At 42.6% G+C, this 22884-nt stretch overlaps 1 protein-coding gene across 1 annotated transcript in view; it reads left to right on the top strand.

The window, feature by feature from the left end:
• NIPAL2 (NIPA like domain containing 2) overlaps positions 1 to 22884 on the top strand; it is a 199593-nt gene that overhangs the window by 28380 nt on the left and 148329 nt on the right. The window contains exon 2 of the mRNA XM_040354767.1: positions 15543 to 15611. Within this exon, the coding sequence (XP_040210701.1) occupies positions 15543 to 15611 (69 nt within the window). The remainder of the gene's footprint in view (positions 1 to 15542; positions 15612 to 22884) is intronic.

Here is a 22884-nt window from a genome sequence, read left to right as displayed (position 1 = left end):
AAATTATTTATATTTTTTCAAAAATCTGGTGCCTACAAAGTCCACTTTCTCCTAGTCTCAGACTTCACAGTCTTTTTCTATTTTCTCTACTGATTCATAGAATCAGTTACGCATAGATATCCCTTAGATCCGACAGGTGTAATTGTCTTACACCGTCGGATCTTAGGATGCAATACCGCGGCCGCCGCTGGGGGGGAGTTCGCGTCATATTCCAGCGTCAGATATGCAAATTAGCAGTTACGGCGATCCACAACGGTTTTCGCATTTGTTACGTCGTCGCTAGTAATAGTTTCCCGTCGCAAAGTTAAGGCTGCTTTAACATGGCTTAACTTTAGTCGAGCCATGAGACAAATAGAACAATCACTTTTGGTGATATTTAATCAATGCATATAAAAAAAAAAAGACCAAACATTTTGAAAAAGCTTTTCTTCGTTCTGTTATAAAAGTTTGCAAATAAATAATTGTTCTACATAAATTTGGCCCAAATGTATTTTGCTACATTTCTTTCAGTGTTTATTATTTAGTCTGTAGGAAATTTATGGAGTCCACAAACTGTAGTGTGTGTGTGTGTGTGTGTGTGTGTGTGTGTGTGTGTGTGTGTGTCTCTGAAAATTGCCAGGACAGTAGAAATACCCCCTAAACTACCTAATTTTGGAAAGTAGACATTCCAAAGCATTTATTGAGAGACATGGCGCTTTTTTTTGAAGTTGTATTTTTTGGTCATGGTTTTTTGGAAAATTAAAAAAAAGTTTTGTTTTTGTTTTTATTAATTTATTTTACATACTTTTATTTTAAGTGTCACTTTAAAAAAAATAATTGGTTAGGCCTCATCTGGGGTACTCTGTCCAGTTCTGGTCACCAGTCCTCACAAAGGATGTGCTGCAGCTGGAGAGATTTCGAAGAAGGGCAACAAACCTAATAAGGGGACTGGATGTCCTCAATTACGAGGAGCGACTACAAGCACTAAATTTTTTTCTTGCTGGAGAAGCGAGGTTTGAGAGGGGACATGATGGCGATATACAAATATCTCAATGGTGATCCCAGCATAGGAAAAAGACTATTTAATCTCAGGGAGTGTAAGAGGACACGGGCCACACACTGAGATTGGAGGAGAAGCAGTTTTACCTTAAACTGTGTAGGGGGTTTTTCACTGTCGGGGCAATAAGGATATGGAACTCTCTTCCACAATCTGTGTTGTCAGCGGGGAGTACGGATATTTTTAAAAGGCTGTTGGATGTGCATCTTAATGAACACACCATACAGGGATATGGGAAATAATTATAGACATGGACACGCACACCTACACAGTTTTAACTGGATGGACTATTTGTCTTTATTCAACCTTACCTGCTATGTAACTAACAATTTTTTATTTATTTACTGTTTTTACATACTGTCACCAGTGCACTACAGTGTCATCATATAACTGGTGTGCCAGTGATCGGGGATACTGGTGACCGTATGAGAAAAAAAAAAGAAATGTTAACGCACTGTGACCAGAGCAATATAATTTTACCATAGTAACACTGTACTGCTCTTGGGAAGTGAGCAGGATTTTTTTACACATAATGATTGCTATAAAGCAAGGATTTTACTAAATGAAACTGATTAATTCAGTCTGTTTTTGTTGTGATTAGCTGTGATTGGTCAAAGCTAATCACATGGTACAGACGGGCTGTGATTGGCCCCGTCTGTACCATGTGATCGTATTGACCAATCACAGCTAGCAACATATTGGATGGCTTGAAAGGAAGCCATCCATTGTGTACAACTGTCATGTGACCTGCTGTAATTTGTCCCGGTAGTCTCATGGTACCAGCAGTGAGCCAGTATTCGAATCGGTCATCGGTTGTGTCCCGTGGACAAAGGCCGTGCGATAAGCGTGTTCTGACAGGACGTCACATGACGTTCAGACAAGATGGGAAAGCCACCGCCCGGCCGTCACTTTGCTATAGGCCGGGCATGAAGTGGTTAAACCCACTCATTTTAGGCTTTCTATTTTCACCTGGTAATCCTGCCAGTCTGTTGTTTTATTTTAAAAGAACAAGCTCTATTCCAGCTGTATCACTTTAGAGATGAGACAAACCATTTAACACTGAAAGGGGTGCTTACAATGGTCGACTTTGATATATTTATGTAAAACCCTTATGCCAAAATGAAAAGGTGTAACGGCTCTGGTGAACGGAGTGAACGCTAACTGCGGTAGCAAGGATTTCAATGCTCTTCTTTATGTGAGAATTCAGTATTTGGCCCCAGGCATCACTCCACACAAACAGGAGTTTGGGGGTTCTTTACATCATCTCTCTCTCACATAAAGAAAGGTGTTGAGCTACTGAGCTTTGACGCATTACAACATGCGACCAAAGCTTTGCGTTTAAAATTATAGTATGCGCGTAAAGATTCCAATGCACAACTGTATGCAAGCGATTATCAGTATTACATAGCGTCTTGCATTAGGGCACTAAGGGAGAAAGTATGAAATACGTCAACCCTTAGCATAGAAAAGTTTAGGCGAACATGTTCCGCAACTTAGGGCAAGGCCTATAAGCAAATAACACTTATGCCAAGCACGTAGTAAATAGGAGTTGTAGAGACAACTAATAGTTGCATATAAGAGGCAGATATAGCTCAGGTACTTTGAGAGTACCCGTAGCAAATAGGAGTTGTTGCGACAACTAATAATTGCATATGAGAGGCAAATATAGCTCAGGTGATTTGAGTGTAGATGTCCCTTTTAAGATATTCCTTAGCAAACTATTATGGGCACAACAGTCTATCCCAAGTAGTATGTTAATAGCCAAAAGCCATAATAAATAACAGCAATTGTTTTAGGTGGAAAGTATGCAGCAGATCTTTCTGTAGAACTACAAGTGACACAATTGCTACGTATCCGTTTGCAGGGCTTCAGTGTTTTAGCAGCAAGGGACTCTGTAGTGTAGGGCATCAGCAAGGAAGAACTCCCAGGTTGTCCGCAGCGATGGCAGGCTCAACGCAGTGAAGGTCTTTTGCTAGCTGGCCGGTACGGCTGACAATAATAGACCGAGGGTTGTATGGCCTGTGAATGCCTTTTATAGGCAGGGGACAGCTGTAGTGCATAGCACTAATTCAAGAGAACCGCCGATTCACTGCGCACTTCCACGTTCCACGGTGGAACGCACGCAGCGCTGGGCGATGACGTCGTCGCCGTAATGCGTTGCAGCGTGGAACGCATTACAAGAAACAGGCGATCTCAGAGGAGCGCCTGTTACAAAAGGTTTGCTGTAACTGATATATAAAGTGCTAACTGAAGTTTGGCATCAGTTTGTTAGTGCATTTAAATCTGCTAGTACTTCTAACACTCCTCTTTCCTTCACACTGAGCATCCTCAACAATCGCGTCAAAATTGCACAGTGGTTGGGGTGTCTTTTAAGGATGAATGAGTATGACACTCAAATGCAAATTGCAGATTTAGCACGCAATTCCAAATTGCTAAGTGTGAATGGGGCCTAATAAAACCGCCAAAACAAACTATATATTGGAATTGTTTTTCCTGCAAAAGGTTTAATTTTCCTGTCCATCCAGTATTGAGATTTACATAACTCTGCCAGATTGTTGACCTAATTTATCTCTGCTGCAGCATTACAATTAGGTTACATCCGACTCTAGATTGTGATTGTGTCTTCTCTGTTCCTTGCCAACACGGATGCTGGAGAACCTGATTGGCCCCTAGTGCTGCCCCTCTATCTCACAGTCTCAGTTTTATTGTACAGGGATTACATGCGGCTGATAAATTCTTGTATTTAAAAAAATTCTTTTAAATAAGAACTCCAAGACTGGTATTCTATATTAAACAACCCAGCCATGGAATCCCTTTACTAGGGCCTGTACACCCTGTGGAGCGGCCGGTCACGTGATTACTACTCTGTTTTCCCGAAAATATGCCCTACTGTGATTTTTCAGTTAGGACTGCAATATAAGCCCTACCCCGAAAAAAAGCCCTAGTTTAAAGTGGTTGTAACATCCTAAAATGCACTTATATAATGTAAACTGTGTATGTTTCTGTAATCTATATGTAGCACCCTGTACCTTAGGTATTTGCTAGATATCATATTTTTTTTTTTGTAAAAGCTAGGCCTCTTTGTTTTGATCCGTGGGGCTGGGAGTGGTCTAGAGTAGGCTGGTGCTCATCTTTTGGTTACCTCCCTTCTGCTTCTAGAAGGAGGGAGTGGAAGAAAGGTGGAGCTGTCTGGGGTGTTCTAAGGAGCCCTGAAATACCTAGAGTAGGCCCAGCTTGAGAGTGGTTGTTCGGGTGGAAGAGATGGATTGTTGGGCCGCTTGGGCCTTGGAGGGAGCCCCCCCCCACCAATCTGGGGGGTGGGTTGACCTTGGCCAGGGGCTCAGAGCTGAACAAGAGCACCATACAACCCAAGGGGTGTCCTGAACTGATTGCAGGCTCTGTGCCCACTGATTGCAGGCTCTGTGCCCACTGATTGCAGGCTCTGTGCCCACTGATTCCCCTCCCTCTGTCCTCTGGCGCTCGGATGTCACGGAGCTGGGTCTGTGTCTGTGTGCAATCTACTAGAATAGCTCATGTGATGGAAGATTGAATCAGTGTTCCACCTATTGGCTGGGCACATCAACGTATAGGTACGTTGTCCTTTAAGCCCGGTCGCGGGGGCGCGCCTGCGACCCGGTCAGAAGCCCCGTGACCGCGGGACTCGCAGACCCGATCACCGATGGAGTCCCGCGATCAGTCCCCGAAGCTGAAGAACGGGGAGAGCTGTGTGTAAACACGGCTTCCCCCGTTCTTCACTGTGGCTTCGTCATCGATCGTGTCATCCCTTTTATAGGAGGACACAATCGATGACATCACACCTACAGCCACACCCCCCTACAGTTGTAAACACACTTCAGGGAACACATAACTCCAACAGCGCCCCCTGTGGTTAACTCCCAAACTGCAACTGTAATTTTCACAATAAACAATGCATTTTAAATGCATTTTTTGCTGTGAAAATGACAATGGTCCCAAAAATGTGTCAAAATTGTCCGAAGTGTCCGCCATAATTGTCCGAAGTGTCCGCCATAATGTCGCAGTCACGAAAAAAATCACTGATCGCCGCCATTGGTAGTAAAAAAAAAAAAAAAATCAATAAAACTATCCCCTATTTTGTAAATGCTATAAATTTTGCGCAAACCAACCGATAATTTTTTTTTTTTTTTTTTTTACCAAAAATAGGTAGAAGAATACGTATCGGCCTAAACTGAGGAAAACATTTTTTTTTTATATATTTTTGGGGGATATTTATTATAGCAAAAAGTAAAAAATATAGCTTTTTTTTTTTTTTTTTTTTAAATTGTCGCTCTATTTTTGTTTATAGTGCAAAAAATAAAAACCGCAGAGGTGATCAAATACCACCAAAAGAAAGCTCTATTTGTGGGAAAAAAAAGCATGCCAATTTTGTTTGGGAGCCACGTCGCACGATTGCGCAATTGTCAGTTAAAGCGACGCAGTGCCGAATCGCAAAAAGGGGCAAGGTCCTTTAGCTGAAAACAATTGGTGAGTGTCACCGGCGCAAAAGGAAATAAATAAATAAATGTGAACTGTGATCTGCTGCAGTACTGTGTGCCCTTAGTGGGGATCAATAGTGCTCTAAGAAGAAAAATGTTACTGCGCTGATCTAATTATCCAGAGGTATTTAATCTCTGGGAATATGGACATAAGTGAAATATCAGGGCCACAATGTACCCAATCTTAAGTGTGAATAACCTGAATACAAACAATAAAAAATATAAGAAATATATGAGTCAAACAAATGTGACACAGTGATTTCAAACTTAAATCATATATCTAGATCAGTGTGTCAGCATACAATCCATATGCCACAGTGCTTCTATGAGAAAAATGGCTGTTGTTGCTGCTACTGACCAACCAAATAGTGAAAACAATACAAAAGATATTACAAAAAAAATATTATATGTGTGTGTGTGTGTGTGTGTAAAAACACAATATGCAGTATGCCAACTGCACCGTGAGTTGTCCAATAACCAATATTGGAACAAAATAAAATAAATATCAATAAAAGTGAAATAATTATCAAACAACCATACAAATGTGCAATGTGCTGGCTGCACTTAAAAATAGTCCAAATGACAGGCAATCTTGCTCTTATACAATAGGTTCCAGCAAACACAAGGTTCAATGTTGGTAATGCTGTGTAGAGGAAAGTGCCGCTATCTCTTCCACCCGACAAAGATGTGCCACCATCACCAATGGTTAAAATCAACACTCACCAGACCCCAGATATTATTAGGCTCCAAAGTGGTGTCTTTTCTTTGTCCGTCAGTGGGTGTTGCCTCCTTTTCCCTTTTACAAGGTGTCATCAATTCCTCAAAAACAAGGGGCTCATCATGGTGTAGTATATTAAAATATGTATTTATTTAAAAAAGGTAAAAAAATAACACTTACAATATAAAGTGCCTCTGACCGGCACTGAGTGTCTTTGGCAGTGTCAACCGTTAAAAGCTGCTGACCAGCATTTAAAGCGGGAGTTCACCCATTTGTAAAAAAAAAAAAAAATTCTCCCCTTAGCTTCCTGCTCGTTCGGTCTAGGGGAATCGGCTATTTGTATTAAAATATGAGCAGTACTTACCCGTTTTCGAGCTGCATCTTCTTCCGTCGCTTCCGGGTATAGGTCTTCGGGAGCGGGCGTTCCTTCTTGATTGACAGCCTTCCGAGAGGCTTCTGACGGTCGCATCCATCGCGTCACTCGTAGCCGAAAGAAGCCGAACGTCGGTGCGGCTCTATACTGCGCCTGCGCACCGAAGTTCGGCTTCTTTCGGAAAATCGTGACGCGATGGATGCGACCGTCGGAAGCCTCTCGGAAGCCTGTCAATCAAGAAGGAACGCCCATTCCCGAAGCCCATACCCGGAAGCGACGGAGAGGATGCATCTCGTAAACGGGTAAGTACTGCACATATTTTAAAATAAATAGCCGATTCCCCTAGTAAAAACGAGCAGGAATCTAAGGGGAAAAAGTGCCCTCTAAGGGTGAACCCCCGCTTTAAGTGGCGTCCTAAGAGGTGTGCTTGCCCCGCTGTGCTCCGCATGTATTGCTACAAGGGGTCCGTGCGCGCTGGTGTGCTGCACCCTCAATGTGTGTGTCCAAACAGCCTCTACGCGTTTCGCTAGTTGCGTCGTCAGGAGAGCTCTGATCAACTTCTGTACAACCGCCCTGCTGAAACATTTCCATAGCCTGCAGCTCTGATCTGTATGTTGTGACGGTAGGGAAGTCCCCCCGCTGTCAGAATACATTGACACAGCGGGGAGGATTCCTTCAACCACCTCAAATGTGTGGATGGGGGAATCGGGTCAGATTTTTTTTTTTTGTTCAAAATAAAAAAGCTGATCCATCTATGGGCTGCTTTACTTTGGACCAGTTTGGCTCTGATGAATGATCCTGATCCCACGTCTGTGTGGCCAATGGTTTAATCTTTAAAAAGTGGGATGATTCCCCCAATGTTTTTTTTTAGCAGCAAAGTGAATTGGGTCAAAAGATGAATTATGATTTGGTAAAAATTATCAAAATTAAATTCAAATTCATGGAAGAGTTTAAAATATGAGCTCCGGTTACAGACATAAATAAACCATATTAAGTTAATGACATTACATTACAAAATTCTATCCACATGAATACCCCAACGCATTTCGACACGTGCAGTTGTGGTCTTCTTCAGGGGGATTTATATTCTAAGGAGATAGATTAAAAAAAACTCATAATACTGACACTTCATAATATGCAAAATTCTATATACATAATAATAGTATATTTACGGCTCCGAGATGGAATTTGAAAACTGTATCCTAAAACCAAAGTTTTATTAAAAGGAAATTGGATTCAATGATCCAGGAATCTCCACATGCTGTCTCCACCTCCCCCACCTGTGGAGATTCCTGGATCATTGAATCTAATTTCCTTTTAATAAATCTCTGGTTATAGGATGCCGTTTTCAAATTCCATTTTTGGAGCAGTAAATCTCCGATTATGTATATAGAATTTTGTATATTATGAAGTGTCAGTATTTTGAGTTTTTTGATACGTGTGTTTCTCTGTTCATAGTTTTAATCTTTTATTTTAGTATTATAGCCTATGCAACACAGGAAGCAACTTCCTCTTCTGACAGATGCTCCTGTGACGTTCCTCTGTGCGCTAAATCAAGGGTGTCGCTTCCTTCTTCACCTCGGCTAATCAGGAGAAGTTTTTTTTTTTTTTTTTTCTCAATTACTAGAAGGCTTCTAATGATTGACTGAGACGGGTGGATGATGGCACAATTTCTGTCTTGGCCAATAAGAGGAAGCTTTGCATTTATTTAGGACATGAAAGCAGGTGTTCTCACTCCCTGCTGTGCCCAGTGCCCACCAAGGCAAGTCTGCCATTGGCAAGGATCGCCATTGTGCCCAGAGACAGAAGTACCCTAAGGCCCCATGCACACGAGAAGCAATTACAAACACCTCCAAACTCACGTTTTCAAAGGCAAAAACCGGCGTTTAAAATGCCTGTTTTTGAAGCGAATTGCACTGCATTTTACCGCGATTAGCTGCGTTTTACAGCGTTTGCGGCTGTCAGCGCTTATCTCAAAGACATTGTAGACCCTCCCAAAGTTTAAAACGCAAAAATAAAACGCTTCTGAACCCAAAATTTTGCGTCTGAAAAAAACGGACATAAACCCAACTGCTTTAAAACGCCAAAAAACGTGATTGTGTGCATGGACACATAGGATAACACTAAATGTGTTCAGAGGCAGTTGAAAAAAATGCCCAAATGCCTCTGAACTCGAGTTTAGCAGCGTCTCGTGTGCATGGGGCCTAAAAGAAACCAATACTGAGACAAATGCACGGCCTGCTATTCCTGCTTCTTCTGAAAATGCTGTCATACTGATCCATGGAGTACTGAAGCACGGCATATGGACATGATATGAATGAAGTTCCAGATTTCATGTTGCCAACCATAGATCACACGGAGGACATGCCACCCAGATCTCTCTGTTATTTCTTACCATATATTACCATGTGTGCCATGTACAGCCTGAAGATGACAGATGGTGCTCATTGGGCAGCTGGTGCCTTGATACTTCTCAGGCCACAAAAAGCATACCGTACCTGATTCTACAATGACACGGTCACAGCTTTCTTCCTGAAAGGACATTTTTAAGCTCTGGAAAAGATTCCAAAACTGAGAATTATCACTAACCTGTAATCTCACCAGGATGGAATAGCATTACAGTAGATGTAAACCCCAACTGGATGAGATTTAGTTTGCTTCATAAACCAATACCATTTTTTTGTTTTTTCGATAAAATCGTTGTTTTGACCTTTTTTTCATCTTTTGTTGCATCTCAGTGCTGCTGATCTCCCACATCCCCCTTTACAACTACTTCCTGTTTACATACACTCCAGTAATGGCTGCATGCCATTTCATAAGTTTGGTTTTTCCGATGATGACAACAGTGGACCATGACTGCGTAATGTATGTTAGTAATACCATTCATAGTGGGTGAGTATGTCACAGGGTGACAATGTAGTAGCACAGTTAGGATATGAGGACAGAGCATTATTGCATTCCTCCCAACTGACCTGATTTGGAACAAAGTCCCTCTGTCCCTCCTTTTCTCCTCATTTTGCTCACATCTCTATAGTTGTGTATATAAAATGCACTTTTTATCTTTTCAAAAAGTGTTTCCCAGTGCTAAACTTTTCATCAAATTTCTAAATTGCTGCATTTGTAAATTTCAAAAGCCAATATAAAGGAATTTTTTTTAATTACTTTCGCCTTTCTGAGATTTTAGCATTTAGATCTTCTTTACATGGATCAAGTTTCAGCCAATTCCTGCTGAATTATCAAAAATGTGTGCTGGGTGTGCCCTTGTTGGCACCATCTGCCTCTACAAAAGTTGACTTTTAAAACAACTTTCCCTGAAGAAGTCGAGCACAAAATTCTTGGCCGATCAGATCAGTTGAGCCTAGTACACACTGCTAATGTGTTTTTTTTTTTTTTTTTTTTTGCGTTCAACCCAGTGGGCTTTAGAAAAAAAAACTGACAGCTCAGTTTGGAACTGCTGCACTAACAATCTGATGTTAGTACAGCAATCTCCCCCGCTTTTGTGTTCTGACATGGGAGCGCCCGCCCCCCAGGAACACTCCAGTCAGCGTTCTCAGCTATTGGCTGAGAGAGCTGTTTGGGAGATGGTCAGGAGACCTTTTTCGGCCATACCCCTTCTGTCGGACAAGCTGCAGTACACACTGATTTTTTTTTTTTGCAATTAACCCAGTGGGCTAAAAGGGGGGGGGGGGGGCTGATGTCACAGCTGCTGTACTAACAATGCAATGTTTATTAGTACAGCGATCTCTCCTGCTGTTCTATCGTGTTCTAACAGGGGGGCGGCCTGTCAGAACACACCAGTCAGCGCTCTCGGCTATTGGCTGAGAGTTAATCGGTAGCTGGATGGCAGACCTTTTACGGTCATACCTCTTCTGTCGGGACGGCTGCACACGGGCCGAATGTCAATAGAGACCGGCCAATGCCGCCCGACATTCAGCCCGTGTGTACGGGGCTTTGGTGTATTCTCACAGCCATGGAGGACAGCTGCAAAAAATACAATAGCCAGCACTGCCGAATAGTCCATCCATGCGGTTTGGTGTGGAAGAGGGAATTGAGTTGATCACTACGTTTCTTGCAGGACATAACCATGTTTTGAAGGAAACTTTTTTTTTTTTTGTAAACCTATTCTGGATTTTTTATTATTTATTATTTTTAAAAAAACTTTTTTTTTTTCTTAAAGTATTTTTTTTTCTTCTGGATTTTTATTTTATTTTAGAAAATCATTTATTTTTATTTTCAAGAAAGTAATTTTGTAAACCTATGCTGGAGCACGATTGGTGGGTGGAATCGGGAAGAAGAATGCTGTGAACTTGTGTGACTATGTAGCTAGTTGGTGTCATGTACGCTGTGCTGGGTGCAACGTGTGCAGACACCACCCTGATGTTTGCTTTGCTGTTTAAACACATTACAGGAGCTCCTGGAGGTAAATCCCAAACAGTAAACTGTGAGTGATCTCTTCTGGTTAGACGATGAGCCGCGCACTCTCTTCTCAGCGGTTTGCTAAAGCAGTACATTCAAGGTGCTCTGGTAGAAATGTGTTTTTGTTAGGGAATGTACAGTGATAGTGATTCTTTATGTAGCGCTACCCCCTCAGGAGCCGCTGATTGTTTTGGGATCGGCGTATTAAGTTACCTCTGTGTAGGGTTGTCCCGATACCAGTATCGGTATCGGGACCAATACCGAGTATTAGCGGGAGTACTCGTACTCCCGCTAATACCGCCGATACTAGAATAGAATACTTCCCCCCCGCCGCCGCCATCACCGCCGCCGCCGACACCACCGCTGCTGCCACGTTAATCACTGCGGCGCGGGGAACATTACAGACAGCTTTCGTTTGAATAGCTGTTTTCCCCGCCGTGCATAGACACTCCCCCTTGGACGGATCTGTCCAATTGTGAGCAAGGGGGAGTGTCTCTATACACAGCGCGGCAGGGAAAACAGCTGTTGAAAAGAAAGCTGTCTGAAATGTTCCACGCGCCGCGGTGATTAACGTGGCAGCGGCGGCGGCGGCATCATAACAGGTACGGGGGACATTGCTGGAGGATATACTGGGGACATTGCTGGAGGATATACTGGGGACATTGCTGGAGGATATACTGGGGACATTGCTGGAGGATATACAGGGGACATTGCTGGAGGATATACGGAGGACATTGCTGGAGGATATACTGGGGACATTGCTGGAGGATATACTGGGGACATTGCTGGAGGATATACTGGGGACATTGCTGGAGGATATACTGGGGACATTGCTGGAGGATATACTGGGGACATTGCTGGAGGATATACTGGGGACATTGCTGGAGGATATACTGGGGACATTGCTGGAGGATATACTGGGGACATTGCTGGAGAATATACTGGGGACATTGCTGGAGAATATACTGGGGACATTGCTGGAGGATATACTGGGGACATTGCTGGAGGATATACTGGGGACATTGCTGGAGGATATACTGGGGACAATGCTGGATATACGGGGGACATTGCTGGATATACGGGAGACATTGCTGGATATACGGGGGACAATGCTGGATATACGGGGGACAATGCTGGATGTGGGGGGACATGGCTGCAATATGTTTGGGGACATGGCTGCAATATGTTTGGGGACATGGCTGCATTTGTGGGGGGGACATGGCTGCATTTGTGGGGGGACATGGCTGCATATGTGGGGGGACATGGCTGCATTTGGGGACACATTTAAAAAAATGTATCGGTATTCGGTATCGGCGAGTACATAAAAAAAAGTATCGGTACTTGTACTCGGTCCTAAAAAAGTGGTATCGGGACAACCCTACCTCTGTGTGTTGTCTAGGGGTGAAGTTAGTGAGTAGAGCAATAAGCGAATGTCCAGTTCGTAGATAAGGTTTTCTGAATGATTTATTTCATGGCCCAACACGACCAACATCAACGTGAGGTAGACAGAAAAGGTTGATGAAGTAAAATAACTTTGCGGTATCAGGCTTGGATAAAGGAAAGCAATCCTGCTTTCAGCAATAGTAGTACAGTTCGTCGCCACTCCAGCCAGAGTGGGTGAAGTGCCTCCGGACAAACCTCTGCCACAGGCCTGGCAGCCGAAGTTGCTGGGAGGAACAGGCCTCTGCCACAGACCTGGCTCTGGTGGGGCCTCTGCCACAGGCCTAGAACTTGAATGAGCTGAATAGTTGAGCTTTTCCTCCCAGTAAATTGTGCAAAGGTCACCGGTTGACAGTGGAAGTGTACCTGTCAATTGCTGTAGCAAATTGGATCATGCTCCGCTGGGGTTTTTTGCCTTCCTCTGGATCAACTGTGGGTATGGAGTTGGGTGTATAGGATTTTACTGTGTTTTTTATTTTGTTTTTTTGTTTTTTGTGGTTGAACTGGATGGACTTGTGTCTTTTTTCAACCTGACTAACTATGTAACTATGTAACTATGTAACTATGTAACCTGTCAATGCTCCGGTCACCAGATCCCCGATGGTTCGTTCAAGCCCTCTTGGATAACCTGCCTCCGGATTCTCCTCAAGCCGATCCCCCCCCCCCACCATGCGGCATACAGCCTGGGATCTCCTCAGTAGAAGGGGGACCCAGTAAGTCACTGGGGCCCCTTAGTTGCATCAGTTGCTCCAGGCCATGAGGGCCCAGAGTCTGGAACTCCGCGAAGCGCGCGACCCCAGGCCAGGTAGGCCATAGTGGTGGGGCCCGCGATGTGCGCACACCCTAAAGGTGGGTGCCGCACCTGGAACCAGGAACCCGCGAAGAACCCAGAACAACGGCTTCCGCCACTGAAATACTCCTCCCCAGCATGCCCCGCAAGGGGAAACTCCTCCAATTGGCTGCTGAGGAAGAGCGACTCCGCCTGGACCTCTCTGGCGCCACCTGCCTCCCAGGGATGGTACCACATCCCTAGAACGCAGTCTGACCCACAGAACAATCCAGATTTGGCGACAGCCAAATTTAACACAATTAGAAATGAGAGCAACTTATCTCTCTCATTTCCCCACTAACTTTAGCGTAGTGCCCTTACTGAAAGTAAAGGGGGCGCTACATTTATAAAAAAAAAGTTAAGGTTTTATGGTCAAGAATAAAGCAATAAACATTACTGAACAAAAAAAATGATATCTAGAGATAGATATATAATCTGTATATAAAGTATATGTGTTGAATAAAAGTTTAATGTTTACAGCGATCAATAACCCTCTCTCACCGCTGCTGCTTGCTTAAAGTGCAACTTTAGTCAGAAAAATAAAGTGTTACTAAACCCACAATAGTAAAATCAGTCTGTGTATATATAACATGGCATGCTCACTGTGAAACCTAAGGGGTTAATCCCCTGCCTTGTGTAAAAAGTCTGCTTGATCTTGTATGCACAGATCCTCCCCTTCTTCCACTGACTCCAGAACATGTCGGTATAACCCAGAGCCTTTGGAGTCAGGCTGCAAATGCTCAGTTTGGTGTTTTTTTTATTGCTAGAGAGAGGTGTTGTTTTTTGTTTGTTTTTTTCTTGGGAGAGTGCATGTGATCAGTAAAGGGGCAATCGGCACTGTCCAGACATAGGGTCAGGGGTCCTGGATCCTGCTAGGACAGCTCAGTGCAGTATGAAAACTCCTTCTACAAGCTTTATCAGTAACTGTAATGTGCCCCTGTGCCTGTGCCTTTATAAAAATAATGCAGCTATATGTTTTCAGAGCACCGATTGGCGCACACGTGACCCGCTGCCTTGCTCTTCTCTCGCCCTGACAGCTGCAGCAGGCAGGCCTAGGATGCCCCGCTGACGTCATTCAGGAGGGGAGAAGAAAAGAGGTGGCGCCGCCCACTGTCAGGCCGAGAGAGGCGGTGGGTCACATGATCGCTGATCGGTGCTCTGAAACAGGTATATATGCGCATTATTTTTATAAGGCACAGAAACAGGGGCACATTACATTAATAAACAGAGAGGATAGTGTAAATTTAACCCCAATTTCAGCAGAAGGAGGGGAGGGGGGTGGACATGGAGCTGACAGGCAGGAAGGGGAGAGGATGGAGGACAGAGGAGAGCTGCGGATGACGGAGGCATGTAAACTGACCACGGTGTCAGGGCTCGGCAGCCACGATAAACCGTGGTCATTTTACAAATGGGAAGGAAGGATCAGCCAGGTATTTCAAGTGATACAGGGGGCCAAAAGACAAAGCACAAGCACTGTGCTGTATAACATGCTTTAAAGGAACAGGATGATTATTTTTTTAGGTCAACAATCACTTTAAGAACAAACCTACAGAACCTATCTTGTATGTAACTCGGGGACTGCCTGTATACAGCATATTGAGTCATAACCCTGGATCTGTATAACTATTCCAGGCCTGTGCCTTCAAGTAATAAAGCCATTGGGCTACAAACATTATTATATAAAGGTCAGCAATCACAGCCACTGCATTTCTCTTGACACGTTTACTTTGACATTACTAAGGCAGACCGGGCATGCTTAATTTTTTTTTTTTTTCGTTCAACCAGGTTGATCAAAAAAATACCCGATTTCCCCCCATCCACACACATCATGTTTATGGCGGAATCAATCCCACTGAGTTATTGTATTTTAACAGTGGTGCAGCTTCTCTGCCATCGGAATACACTGATCGGTGCTGCCAGCTATAAGAAAAAACAGACAGGGAGACCCCACTGAACCGGCTAAACTTTGATCCATGTGTGGCCGGCTTTAGTTATTTACACTGCAATGGCTTACAATGTGCATACACAGAATTCAGTTTGGATATGCAGTCGGCCCACGTCTACAGGCTTGCAGTACAGTCTTTGCCTTTGTTCCAAAAAAGTAACATTCCGTAAACTGCGAGGAATCGTTTTGTGATTAATAATTTGTTATACAAATACGTCTGCCTTGTGTGTATGTAGATAATAATCAAATGATTGCTTTTTTCTGTTTTCAGAATGAAATCCTTGGCATCATCTTATCAATTGTTGGAAGTTTCCTAATAAGTATATCTCTTAATGTGCAGGTAAGAAATATTGGCTGACTATTCTAATCTGATTTTGTATTGTTACCTGTAAGAATAAATTCTTCGCAGACAGTTTAGTGGCTATTCGTGAATAGGATGTTTGCCAAGGCAGCTAATAAGTGCCTGGGAAATGAGACATCGGGAACATGCTGTCCAGCTGTAATGGAAGAAGTCTGGTCCCACAAGGCACTCCAGGACTTGACAGTAGGCGCTGGGACTAGATGGTGACATAAGCCATGGAAGAGGCATGGAGTACTTTGGGGAGTCACAAAGAGGCCTAGGCAAATGATGTCATACATCCCAGGAGTCTTTGGGAGGGAAGAAGGAGTTTTCTTAGCCAAGCACACCCTCCTCCTCCTGCCTGCATGCCTGAGATAAGGCCAGGAAGTAAATGCTACATGAATAATTTTTGCGCTATAAACAAAAAATAGAGCAACAATTTGGGGGGGGGGAAAGCAATATTTTTTGCTATAATATTCCATAAAAATAAACTATTTTTTTTTTTTCTTCAGTTTAGGCCAATACGTATTCTTCTACAAATTTTTGGTAAAAGTTTATTTGTTACTGTAAAAAAAGAGAGTTGTTGGAGGAACAATGAAATGGACTTTCTAGGCACTAATCGTTCTAAAAATGTTATTTTATTGAGACAATCCCAACATGGGTGTTTGAATCAACAGCAATGTAATTACATTTAAAAAGTACATCAAAAGTACAAAAATAGAAGAATCACATATAATGCAATAATTACAGACACTTTAAAACCAAAAACTGGTCCAAAGACAACATCAACAGGGTGATGATTATCGTAAATTATAATATTCTAGGCAAGCTCTACATGTTTCGCGGGGAAATCTGCTTCATCGGGAGCTACAAGTATTTCTGAAATGAAAACAGGCTGTTAGTGGTTTGTATAGGTCCATTAATTTACAGATCAATGAAGCATCAAATATTGTATGTACGGTATCATATATGCATAAGAGCATCGTAGAACATCCATGCAATTGTAGCCGTGATTGCCAAGGAAAAAAAGGGGGGGAGGGGGAGAGAGTCACCAATGAGACATCGCACTGTGAAACCCAAAGTAGAGACATGCAGGGACACACCGGGGAAAAAAAAGTGTAAAACTATGATAGTGGTGATATGAGACATAGTGGGGGGCACTAAGAAAGTGCACTCAGAATCCAATATGCCCAATAGTAGTTTGATGGTGATAACAGATAGTAGGGGATGGGTGTACAGACCAGAGGGTAATACTGAGGATCAAAATATTTAAGAATAAAGGAGGATGTGAAAAAGGTATAATAAAAGAAAAAAGAGGTAGCAGTAGGTTCAATGATAAGTGGAATAAACACCTACCAGCCACGATAATGGAGTTGGTTAAAAGATTTAACTTAAATAGGTATTAATGTAACTATAGTAACGTTGCATGGATTTCCTTTCCTCAGGCGGTATTAGAAGTTAAAGAAGGCTGGAGGGTTGTCTAATAGAATAAAAAATTGTAATAATAAACAGTTAGGGGAACCTGATATAGGTTTGTGGAGCTAAACAAGAGGGAATAGGAGAATTAAAATTATTTTTTACTGTGACATTATGGCGGACACATCGGACACTGGCACTATTTTGGGACCATTCACATTTATACAGCGATCAGTGCTATAAAAATGCTTTGAAAAAACTGATTACTGTATTACTGTGTAAATGTGACTGGCAGTGAAGGGGTTAAAGCGGGGGTTCACCCAAAAAAAAAAATGTTTTAACATTACATTCAGCCGAGTTGTCAGAATGATAATCGGCTGTTTTTTTTTATTTCATTGCCGTACATACCGTATTTTTACCGCCGCTTCCGGGTATGTAATCTGCGGGACTGGGTGTTCCTATTTGATTGACATCCTTGCGACCGGTGCATACAGCGCGTCACGAGATGCCGAAAGAAGCGGAACGTCGGTGCGCAGGCGCCGTATAGAGCCGACTCGCAGTCCGGCTTATTTCGGCAACTCGTCACGCGCTGTATGCGCCGGTCGGAAGGATGTCAATCAATTAGGAACGCCCAGTCCCGCAGATTACATACCCGGAAGCGGCGGTGAAAATACGGTATATACGGCAATGAAATAAAAAAAAAAAAAAACAGCCATGTTCATTCTGTGTGCCTTTTCCTCCTATCAGCTGTCTCAGTGTATGGCAAGAATCCACATGCACAGGTGAATCGGGAAGAGAAAACTCTAATAGGACGTGCACTTTCTAAACAGTATATAAAGCCAAAGACGGCAGATATACCATATCCCACAAAAGTGAATACACCCCTCACCTTTTTGTAAATATTTTATTATATCTTTTCATGTGACAACACTGAAGAAATTACACTTTTATACAATGTAAAGTAGTGAGTGTACAGCTTGTATAACAGTGTAAATTTTATGTCCCCTAAAAATAACTCAACACACGGCCATTAATGTCTAAACCACTGGCAACAAAAATGAGTACACCCCTAAGTGAAAATGCCAAAATTGGGCCCAATTAGCCATTTTCCATCCCCGGTGTCATGCTCTACATAAAGAAGGCCTAGGTTATAAGAAGATTGCGAAGACCCTAAAACTGAGCTGCAGCACGGTGGCCAAGACCATACAACAGTATAAAGCATCACTAAAGGAAACAAAAATTTGGGCTAAAATGCACTGCTGTATCTTACTAAGTCTTAATAGTGTATTGATTTTTTTTTTTAAATAGTGACAATGGATTAATCTCTTCATATGTCTTACCTTGGTCTATCGACTTTCGTTTCTGCTTTTTACTTCCGCAATCTCTGCTCTCGTTCATGAGAGCGACGTCGCCGTCATGCTGGGAACTACGTTTCCCAGAATCCTTTGCGCATGCGCAGTTAAGAAAAAGCGAGACGAGCGCGCTGGATTGAAATTAGAATAACCCGCCCACTATACCTCCCACTATACCGCCCAACGATGAATAATGGTTTCCTAAAATGAAACTTATTGCAAGAGAGGAGGTGCTGTGGTGTTAGACACATCCAGTAATTCACACCTCCTTGCTGTCTGGGAGACGTGCACAGCGTTCAGACGCAGATATGTAGTCTCCAGAGGAGGGGGCGAGCACGTTTGTCCACACAGCAAGAATCCTCGCTCTGCTATGCTTTTCTCACAGAGACAACCAGGAAGTGGGGAGAACAGAAAAGCCATACAACAATATCTGAGCTAAAACGAATAATGAGGGCATGAAAACAGCACTGCACTACGGTAAAGGAAGCTATTTAGCTAATAAAAATGTTTCCTTTACTGACCCTTTAACTGGACAGGTTCCACTCAGAACAGGCCTCGCCATGGTCGACCAAAGAAGTTGAGTGCACGTGTTCAGAGTCATATCCAGAAATAGTCTATGGGAAATAGGCATATAGTTACATAGTTAGTCAGGTTGAAAAAAGACACAAGTCCATCCAGTTCAACCACAAAAAAACAAAAATAAAAAAACACAGTAAAATCCTATACACCCAACTCCATACCCACAGTTGATCCAGAGGAAGGCAAAAAACCCCAGCGGAGCATGATCCAATTTGCTACAGCAGGGGAAAAAAATTCCTTCCTGATCCCCCGAGAGGCAATCGGATTTACCCTGGATCAACTATACCTACAAATCTTAGTACTCAGTTATATTCTGTACATTTAGGAAAGAATCCAGACCTTTCTTAAAGCAATCTACTGAGCTGGCCAGAACCACCTCTGGAGGGAGTCTGTTCCACATTTTCACAGCTCTTACTGTGAAAAAACCTTTCCGTATTTGGAGGTGAAATCTCTTTTCCTCTAGACGTAAAGAGTGCCCCCTTGTCCTCAGTGATGACCGTAAAGTGAATAACAACACCAAGTTCACTGTATGGACCTCTTATATATTTGTACATGTTGATCATATCCCCCCTTATTCTCCTCTTCTCAAGAGTGAATACATTTAGTTCCTCTAATCTTTCCTCATAGCTGAGCTCCTCCATGCCTCTTATCAGTTTGGTTGCTCTTCTCTGCACTTTCTCCAGTTCTCCTATATCCTTTTTGAGAACTGGTGCCCAAAACTGAACTGCATATTCCAGATGAGGTCTTACTAATGATTTGTACATATGACTGCTGCCAGCTTTGCTGCAGAGGTTGAAGGGGTGGGGGGTCAACCTGTCAGTGCTCAGACCATACACGCACTACTTTACATTGTAGCAAAGTATCATTTCTTCAGTGTTGTCACGTCAAAAAATATAATAAAATATTTACAAAAATGAAAGGGGTGTACTTCCTTTTGTGAGATGCATGTAAAACTTATGTAGGAGGATTTTTTTTCATCACTGTGTATCATCTGAAGCTGTTCACTTTACTGGGTACATGTGAGGGTTTACATCCACTTTAAGGGTGATCTTGCAGATTGGGATAAAGCTACCTTTTCCTGGCTAAGAATAATTGCCATTCTAAAGATGAGTTGTTATAGATTTATCCCTGGTCCAATTCCAGGAAATATGTTCTATTCTGCCTCTGATCCAAATTTAAGGTGATGTTAATGCATGCAAAAGAATCACACTGGCACACACTGATCAGTATGAGCTCTTCTTCATCAACAGGAACCCATTATTCAGGTTACAGCTCTTTATAGTCAAAGTGACATAAGCAAACGTCATCGCACGTGTGTGTATATGATTAGTTCATCTGTATATGGTCTTTTTCCTGTCGACATCTGTCTTCCACGAGGCAACATTCCAGACCTTTGAGCAGCCATTTTCTTTGCACGGTGGGAGGGACAGAAAGGAGGGGGTGAAGGAGTGGGGAGTGGGAAGACATCTCTTTCTCATCCTTGAATACCTCTGTCATAATTTTCAGTCAAGAAAAATACTATAAAACCTGTTTCTTACGTGACCACTAAGACAGATATATATATATATATATATATATATATATATATATATATATATATATATATATATATATATAATCTCGCAACAAGAAAGAAAATAAATAATATTAAAAAAGAAAATAACAATATTTGAGTGGTTAAAAGAGAGAGATAACATAGACATAATATAGTCATTTTATCAACTCCATCACAGAGTGTGCTACCAACATTTTTTATTTACTATGCAGATGATACCTATCTAACAACCAAACTTATTTTTTGTTAAAGTTCTGCATATTTTTACAGACTTTGCATGGCTAAACCAAGGTTAACAAACCACATCTTTACAAGGTCTAAATTGGATGGAAGGCTGGGACTCCCCAACTTGAGGAACTATTATGGGGCAACTGCCTTAACTAGAATCCTCAGTTGGAGAGGAGACACCATGCCACTCAAAAGGTCTGGATAGTACTGGGGTGGGGGACTTTGGCGGGCCGCGATTTCGCATGTGCCCCTTGGGTCCCACACCTACACAGAGGTTTTTCTAATTCTACTTCTTTTCTCACTACCACGCCACACTTTAAAACTCTGGGATTTCATTAATAAACAAGGAGCCCTCTCTCTATCAATCTCTCCTCTTCTAACGTTAGGTGGTTTGTTAGTTCCCTCCCTGGAGAGTCACTGTTTTTTTTTTTTTATCTTGGGCGACTGATGGAGGCATCAGCTGCCTTATGTTTATGCGGAATGGGAGACTGCGCACATTGGAGGATCTCAGAGAGGTTAATGGCAAGTTCCCAATGGATATCTGGAGATACCAGCAATTACAACATTTTTGTACCGTTCACCTTCGGGGTATCAAAACAGTTGAATCCCTTACTGACTTTAAATCTCTTTGGCATAAATACCCCATTGATAGAGGTCTGTTAAAAGGGTTGTAAAGGTTCGATTATTATTTTTTTTAAATAACAAACATATCATACTTGCCTCCACTGTGCAGTTCGTTTTGTACAAAGTGGCCCCCGATCCTCCTGTTCTGGGGTCTTTTGGCTCCTCCCAGCTTAAGATAATCTCCCCTGGGAACCTTGCTGGCGTGCTGAGTCCTGCATATGGCATCCATAGCTGCCAATTGCAGGACTCGTCCCCACCCCCTGGCGTCCGCGTCATTGAATTTGATTGACAGCAGCACAAGCCAATGGCTGCACTGCTATCAATCTATCCAATGAAGAGTCGAGAAGCCCAGGCAACGATCGAGCGTGTTCGCGGCGCGGGACTTTCCAGGGTTGGGGTTAGTAAAACGGTGGGCTGGGGGGGGGGGGGGCGCGGTAATCGTCGGCTGTATAAATTGCTGAACAGACATGATGTCACCACAGGTCTCAGATTCCTTAGGGAATGGGAAACTGAGTTGGATCGGGCCTAAACATATTACATTTCTGTAAATCTGTAAAGACTGGCACATGCCTCTTCAATATGTATCAAAATACAGGAGACTGACTATAAACTCATGTCTGGGTAGTATAGGGTCCTGAAGATGTTGGCTGTTGCATATCCCTCAGTCTCAGATAGGTGCTAGTGGGGCTGCAGGGTTTGCATAACCATATTGTTGTTTTATTAGTTGATTTTAATTGTGGTACATATTTTATATTGTTACTATGTTAATTTATGCTTGTAACACTCGGTCTTGCTGTGAATTGTTAATGTCCTGGAAGCGTTTCGATACCTTCGGGTGATTCTACGCTATACAAGCAATAAGCAATAAACCATATCTGGTGGGAGTGTTCCAGGATTAGGCCGTTCTGGGCCGAGGTCAGGAATTTAACATTAGCAGGGTCTCTGCTAAAAAATATACATAATGTTGGGGGGTTCTTAATCATTTTCTGGCAAAAAATACTGTTTTGACAAAATGGAACCAGCAGCAGAACAGCTGTAGGACCTCCTGGCAATGAACAGCAGTGGTTCTAATACAGGCAAAAGTCAAATAATAAGTAGGGGTTTGCCATGCCTAGCGCTGAGTAGGTATCTGATTCCCCAGCGTCTGCTGTGATGATAAATATCCTGTTTATGAGCTATTCCTAATTGGTCTAACTGTCAGTGATCAGATATTGATTGGTCAGTGTGGTGTGCTGTCATACAGATAATGGATCAGGTCTCTTGTTGCTCGTGTTTCTGTAACAGCCAAATCATTATTTCTGCCTAGACTTGTTATTCTTTATTTTTGAACAGAACCTTTAAAATCGTATTCCTCATTCGTGCTGACCTGAGGACAATTCCGGAAAGCAAGGTTAATGAACCTTTTCATGAAGGGGCAAGTGTTTTTTATGAGCTGAAATCTACTGCAAGGGGTTAAATCAAATAAATAATTATTTGCTTTTTTTCCAATGCTGGCATTGTACAGACTTTTGCCTTTTTT

Source organism: Rana temporaria, chromosome 5, assembly GCF_905171775.1.
Source record: "Rana temporaria chromosome 5, aRanTem1.1, whole genome shotgun sequence".
Classification (NCBI taxonomy): Eukaryota; Metazoa; Chordata; class Amphibia; order Anura; family Ranidae; genus Rana; species Rana temporaria.
This window is presented reverse-complemented; position numbering and strand designations above follow the sequence as displayed.